Raw genomic sequence first — 7,400 nt, 5'->3', positions numbered from 1 at the left:
ATTATAATATTTTTCGTCTCAAATTTCTTGAATGAAAAAGATTAAGAATAAATTGAATTTTTATAATTTGTTTTAGTTTATTATTAAACATAAGATAAAAACACAAAATTTTGTAGTCTTTATTTTTTATGTCTTATTTTTAATATTTTGTCTTATTCTATTCTCAAAAATAAATACAGTCTAAGAATTTTAATTTTAATATATTAACACCGTAAAAAACTTTTAAATAATAAATTTTTAAAATGAATTATTCTTACCGATACAATAATATATAATTAATTATTTATATAAAATTCTTTTATGTTGATAATAAAAATCAATTAATAAATATATTAACATTAACATAACAGCACTAGTATGATAGCATCATTTAATTTCCTTTGATTTCATAGTTCAACGCCACAATACAGAAATACATACAGATCCATGTTTATGTTATTTCCATTCCAATACGTTCCGGTCCTTCCCCCCTCTCTCTACCTCTCTATACCTGCTACTTCCAAGTTCCACTACTGTTTCCTGGTACATTACATTCTGGCGCATTTTAGCCTCTAACAACCGAGCCCTAATAAAAAGCATTATCCTTTTCTTTCTTTGCCTCTTTGCTTTTGCATAATCCTTTGGTGATTTGGTCTCTTCTCTTTTGTTTTTGTTTTGTTTTTTTCTTACTGGGCCAAGGTTTCAACAATAATAATCATGGCAATCCTCCCCGCCTCCAGAGAAGTGAGAATCCTCCGCAAACAACCCCATTTTGAGTGATCCTCTTAGTCTTACTTTGCTTCCTTTTCAGAAGAGAGAGAGAGAGAGAGAGAGAGAGAGAGAGAGCAGGCAAAAAAAGGTTAGAACTTTAGATCTGGGGAGAGGTCAGATTGTTTGAGGCACTGGAGAGACCGCATGGCATGGCATGTCTCTTGCTTCGTCTCTGAATCTTGCTTTCTTTGAAGTTGAAGCTGCAAACAAAAACCTTTCTTCAACTTGATCTTCTTCTTCTTGTTATTACAATGCTGGCTATTGGGAGTCCTAGCACCAGTATAAGTGCAAGCACTACTTGCGCTGCTTTGCTAAGAGAACTTGAGGTAACCGCTTTTCTTTTCTCTTTATTCCTTTCCACTTCACTCTTCTTACAATTATTCGCTTATGATGACAAGTGCCACCTCTTTTTTACCCTTCTCCTTGTTCTTCTTCTTGGGTATTCTCTTGCCAATCATGTATTGTGTCTCTCCTGAGCTCAACTTTTTCTCTGAAAAATAGAATAACTCGTAGGTTATTTTATTACCTCAGTTGAAAAAGTCCCTTTCTTTTGTGACTTTGTTTTCTTTCCTCCCTAAAATATTCCGTCTTTTTAAGGCTAAAGTTTGAAGTGATTAATTTTTGGAAAGGGTTACTACAAATTCTTAAAGATTTCAGTAGTTGAGTTTGAATGAGTCTCTGGATGGTTTGGTTGCGAAATTGGTGAAGCCCTTGGTAAGCTTCTTTGTTAATTTGTTGAATTATTGGTTTGCTTTTTATGTTTAGCTGAGAAGAAGATGAGAGTAAAATGAAAGTGGAAAAAAAAAATTGGCACATAGTTTTTTCTTTTCCTTTTCTTGTCGGGTTGATAGACAGCGGAATTATGTGTGCAGCAACTATGGAAGGATATCGGGGAAAGCGAGTTGGAGAAAGATCGAATGTTAATGGAGCTGGAGAGGGAATGCTTGGATATATACAGGAGAAAGGTTGATGAGGCTGCAAACACTAAAGCACGCTTCCACCAAACTGTCGCCGCCAAGGAAGCCGAGCTTGCAACGCTAATGGCTGCGCTTGGTGATATTCATTCTCCGGTAAGAAAATCATTTTGTATATGCTCTCTGCGAGAGTGCGAGGTGTCATATTTTCTTTTCCGAGTATACTGCTTGTGCTTATGTTTTGTCTTTGTTTCTTGTAGATTAAGGCAGATAAGAGGTCTGCATCCTTGAAGGAGAAGCTTGCATCTGTCACACCCTTGGTTGAAGATTTGAAGAAGAAGAAAGATGAAAGATTGAAGCAATTTGCAGATATAAGAGCTCAAATAGATAAAATTAGTGGAGAGATTTCTGGAAATCACCCTCTCAATAGTGGTGTAAGCAGCATAACAGTTACAGAGGAACACGATTTGTCACTTAGAAGACTAAATGAATATCAAACACAGCTCCGTGGTCTTCAAAAGGAAAAGGCATGTATTATGAGATCACTTTTGACATGCATATGAATTTTCTTTTCTCACATATGAACACTCTTTACATTTCTTTACACACTATTCATATTGTTTTTATGTTAACAGAGACCATCATTGTATGTATGGCTATAGTAAAATGTTTTTCTTTAGCCCTTATTTCTTACTTTCTAATGTGTCTTATATACTTACACTGTTACACACACACAAAGTTGGCTTGAAAGTGTTTTCATGATATTAAAGGTCTTTCCTTGTATCAGTTAGTTCGGTTCTTGATTTTCGACTCATTTGTGCATTTTTTATGCTTGTTTCTTGCAGTCCGACCGGCTTCAAAAGGTCTTGCAATGTGTGAATGAGGTGCATTCTCTCTGTGGTGTGCTTGGATTGGATTTTGGTCAGACAGTAGATAATGTGCATCCAAGTTTGCACGGGACTCAGGTGGAACAAGCCACTAATATCAGCAATAGTACATTGGAAGGCCTGGAGCAGACCATTCTCAAGTTGAAAACAGAAAGGAAAGCTCGAGTCCTGAAGGTGATTCAAATTCACCATCCTTAGTTGTTTTTTCTTTCGATTCGTGCTCTTTCCTCTACGTAGCTTGACATTTAAAGTATACTTTCTTCCTTTCTTTCTTCTCTCTTTCCTTTTTTTTTAAATGCAGTTGAAGGATGTTGTTGCTCAACTATTTGAACTTTGGAATTTGATGGACTCATCAAAAGAAGAGAGAAATAGTTTTATAAGGGTTACCTCTATTTTTGGGTCTGCAGAATCACAGATCACCGAACGCGGTGTTCTTTCAACAGAGATGATAGAGAAGGTAAATACTTTGTGATTTTTACCCCCACCCCCATTTTTTTTTATGTTTTGAACCAAATTAAAATGTCATTTTGCAGGCTTCAGCAGAAGTGGAAAGGCTCACCAAACTAAAAGCAAGCAGAATGAAAGAACTTGTTTTTAAGAAGAGGTCAGAGTTAGAGGAAATTTGCAGACTGACTCATATTGAACCCGATATTAGTACTGCTGCTGAAAAAGCCAGTGCATTAATAGATTCGGGTATGTTCCCTGTTCCCTGTTGCTTTTATAGATTAATTTTCTGTTATGTATCATAACTCAGCGACTTAGGCAAATCTGGTTTTGTTTGGAATTTCCTAGGAAAGAGCTCACATTACTGAATTTTTCTGATCCCATGCAGGTCTAGTTGATCCATCTGAACTATTAGCTAACATTGAAGCACAGATACTAAAGGTAAAAGAGGAAGCTTTGAGCAGAAGAGAAATAACAGATAGGATTGATAAGTGGCTTTCTGCCTGTGAAGAGGAGAATTGGCTTGATGAATATAATCAAGTAAGCCTGAACTTCTGTTCTACAAGATTCATAAACACCCTGATAGGATACAGCCAGCCAGGGTTTTGCCTTTTCATTTTCCTGCTTAAATACTTTGTTGTTATTTGTTTTTTCGAACTTGTGTTTCATTGTATATGGTGGCATTCTATATTGATATCTTATTGGGTATTGGCCCTCATTTTTCATTTAAATTCAAGGGAGATTCTTGCATGGAGTCAATGCAACTTGTGCAAATCCAGTAATCCACAGTAAAACTTACTATATTTTTAAGTGAATTAAAGTGATATTGGAGTGAAAAAGAGAAAAAGGTTGGAGTGGGACAAAAATTTCAGAATCATAAAAATTTTCATACTGTTCATACTTTCTCCTTTTCTTATCCAGCTTTTGGCCCTTTCTTATTTGTTATAATCTTGTTCAAACTCATACTTAATTGATCTGATGTGGCAACTACAATGCATTATTTTTATTCGGGCAGTACTGCCAATTAGGATACTATATTACTACTAACTAAAGGCATGAATTAGTTATCCATTTTGACTATGGACTTCAAGTCTTTTGGTTTGAATAAATATTGTGTTTTCTCTCAACTCTAAAAGTAATCTCAATGAATTTCAGGATGACAATCGGTACAATGCTGGGAGAGGTGCCCACATTAGCCTTAAACGTGCAGAGCGAGCCAGAGTTACTGTAAGCAAAATTCCAGGTATTGCCTTAATTAATGAAATCCCGTGTATGTTTATCAAGAGTTCCATTTGAACCTGTGTAATAGTTTTGTTCTCTTTGCAGCAATGGTTGACAATCTTATAAATAAAACATTAATCTGGGAAGATGAAAACAAGACTCATTTTCTATATGATGGGGTGAGCTTTGAAGTGGTCTTAAATGTTTCTAGTTTTTCTGTTTTTGTTATTGTTATTGTTTTTTGTTTTTTTAAATTACCACCATGTTCTTTGATGGAAGCTAAATCTAATTGTGATACTATTTGTAGGTACGCTTGGTGTCAATTTTGGATGATTATAAGCTTACCAGACAACTGAAAGAAGAAGAAAAGAGACGATGCAGGGTAGGTTTACCTGTTTATCTGTATTTCCTCTATGCATTATCTTTTGGGGTATAAAAAATGGTATAATTATGCTTTTCCTCCACAAATTGATCTGTGAATAACTTATGTTTTGACCAGTTAATCTGCTTACGTATTTCACAAGATACCAATTAAAAAAATAGTTTTTTTTTTAATTTTTGTTTCACAATTTGTAAAACATTTATTATGTATTTTCTTGAATCTTGCAGGACCAAAAGAAGCTGCATGATCTACTCCTTAATCAAAAGGAAGCCATGTATGGGTCTAAACCTAGTCCACGCAAAAGTAACAGCTTTAGGAAGACAAATGGGTATCGAGCAAATGGCAATGGTTCTTCTATGCCTCCTACACCTCGCCGTAACTCTGTTAGTGGTGGTGGATCATCCGATCTACTTACACCTCGTTCCTACTCTGGCCGCCAGAATGGATATTTTAAGGAAATGAGAAGATTGTCCACTGCACCTTTGAACTTCGTAGCTATATCGAAGGAAGATTCGATGTCATCATATACTTCGCATTGTGGTTCAGAGCCTGAGTCTCCTCCCCAGCTCTAACTAAAAAGAAGAAAGAAACAAAAAATGGTAGGTTGTGGTTACCAATTTGTATAATATAAATCATTGTAAGCTAGAGCTATGGTTTTGCCAACAATATACAGTATTGGAAATATATTTAAATATGCTGACACTTTTTCACTTGTGCAGGAGTAGGCTTAATATTTTCTTGGGTATCTGTAACAACATTATCGAGAGCAAGAACCAGGCTCAGAACCTTGTGAATATGAGATCAGATGGATTGTACACTAGTAATTTGTTTGTAATAAAAAGCTGAGATTGATATATATATGTACATGGACAATGTTAACTGACATTTGAGGACTAGAACTAGGGTGTTTATGCTATGGAAGAACGAAAGTTTTCCCCGAAGTGTGTTGATACTTGGTAGGGATACTTGAGGAATGGGACTCCTTTAATTGTAGAGAGAGGGTTATGGTAATAATATATAGTGTTTGACTTTGACCGTTAGACCATAAATGCTAGATGAACAAGTCATTGTAACCAAGTTTAACCAAGTGTCTTTAAGTGTGTTTTTTTATTTGCGTTATTCGCACGTTCAATTTCAGTTTCAATTTCAGCATTTTCTTCACCTCTTTCCAATTTAGTTGGACTTGGATAGTTGGATGTTAAAAATATTTATAGGCGCAGCATTACATTCTATATGTTGTGACTTATGAGTTTCGTTTTATTGTATTCCATGTGTCTAAAGCATATGGATATCATTTCATATCTAAAGCGGGAACAGAGATCATTTGATTCATTATTTTTTGTTTTAGGAAAACTATGCTTTGTAATGTGCATTGCACTCAGCATGAAAGTTTTTATCAATCTCAGACTTGCAATCAAGAGCGTTTATTTCAGTAATACAGTAATTGGCTCAGTATGTATGGGGTTGATTTTTTTAGATATGGACGTAATGTGTGTGCTATGCATGGTCATGGATAAGATAGGTGTTTTCTTCTGATATGGAGATTAATTTTTTCGAATTTGTCACTAACAAATCGGACTTTCAGTTTTTTTGAGTTATAAAAATTTCAATGCAAATCTATGGGTAGAAATTCTTGGTATAATTTTTTTATTTCATCGTAAAATAAGTGAGAGGATTCAATTAGTATATTTAAAAGATTTAAAATGAAAAATCATAAATTTAAGGGTTAGATTTGTAGATTTCATATCACGGCAAACATACCAAACTTCAATAAAGCTGAGAGACACTCTTAGAAAGTCAATATCAAAATTTAAGTGTATGGTATTATTGTTATTTGTTAACCACTTGTAAGCTTTAAATATTCTAATTTTACCTTTTGCTTTTTAAGTTTTGAGTAAATACCTATATTAGTCCTTAAATAAAAAATCAAATACTTTAATTTTCAATAAATTTTTATGGTTTTCAAAATGGATTGATTTCTCCATAAAAAGAATTAATTTGTGTTATAATAAAATTTGTTAAGAATTTATTTATCCAATATGTTTATTAAAATTTTATTAAAAGTTATAGAACTTTTTATTTGAGGGGTGTTAGAAATGACATTTCTACTCGAATATGTGGGTACCCGCTCTGGGACGGGTTCTCTTGTAGGGCATGGCGAGTTCTCTAGCCGGACCAGTTCGAGTTCAGGGTGAAAATCCGTCCTTACGCACCTCATTGTGACTTTGTACACACGAACCTCCTATATTACTCTAAAGCAGATTATACATTCTTATTGGTACAAACAAAATCAACTTCACTGATTGAGATCTTACAAATCCAATAAACCAAAAAATAAGAAGTTACTTGTTTTTATCCCTACTGTCCGCGTAGACCATCATTTTAGGCTATCAACAAAAAATAGAGATGTGTTTTTGTCCCTGAGTTAAAATTCTTATTTCTTATTCGTTTCGCATGTCCACTGTTACTTTTGATTGAGAAGTAAATCCTTATAGTTTAAATTTAAATAAAACATAAATTTCAATGTAGAAAAATAAATTTCTTCTCAGGAAAATCCGCTTTTAAACATCTTTCATAAAAATTCAAAATAACCGTAATAAAAAAATAATTTTAATAATAATATTCTATCCCTTAATTAAGTCAAATATTGATTCACGTTCAATATGGAATAAAATAAAGTCATCTAATAACTTATAAATTTAAAAAAAAGTGTAAAATAAGTATTTGTAACATTCAATTTTTTTTTAAAGATAGCATAGAACCTTTAGATTGAAAGTTTGAAACTACAATCATCAAGAAAAA

The 7,400-nt window shown here is 33.8% G+C and overlaps 1 protein-coding gene across 1 annotated transcript; it reads left to right on the top strand.

The window, feature by feature from the left end:
* The first annotated feature begins 370 nt into the window (after positions 1-370).
* On the top strand, positions 371-5,717 carry LOC107471920 (65-kDa microtubule-associated protein 6). Its single transcript, XM_016091453.3, has 12 exons — positions 371-1,076; positions 1,623-1,820; positions 1,925-2,191; positions 2,510-2,725; positions 2,853-3,008; positions 3,085-3,244; positions 3,384-3,535; positions 4,151-4,238; positions 4,322-4,395; positions 4,524-4,598; positions 4,826-5,197; positions 5,318-5,717. Exons 1-11 carry the CDS (start codon positions 1,002-1,004, stop codon positions 5,168-5,170), a joined length of 1,806 nt encoding a protein of 601 aa, XP_015946939.1. The 5' UTR covers positions 371-1,001; the 3' UTR covers positions 5,171-5,197; positions 5,318-5,717.
* The last annotated feature ends 1,683 nt before the right edge of the window (positions 5,718-7,400 follow it).

Source organism: Arachis duranensis, chromosome 10 (assembly GCF_000817695.3).
Source record: "Arachis duranensis cultivar V14167 chromosome 10, aradu.V14167.gnm2.J7QH, whole genome shotgun sequence".
NCBI lineage: Eukaryota > Viridiplantae > Streptophyta > Magnoliopsida > Fabales > Fabaceae > Arachis > Arachis duranensis.
This window is presented reverse-complemented; position numbering and strand designations above follow the sequence as displayed.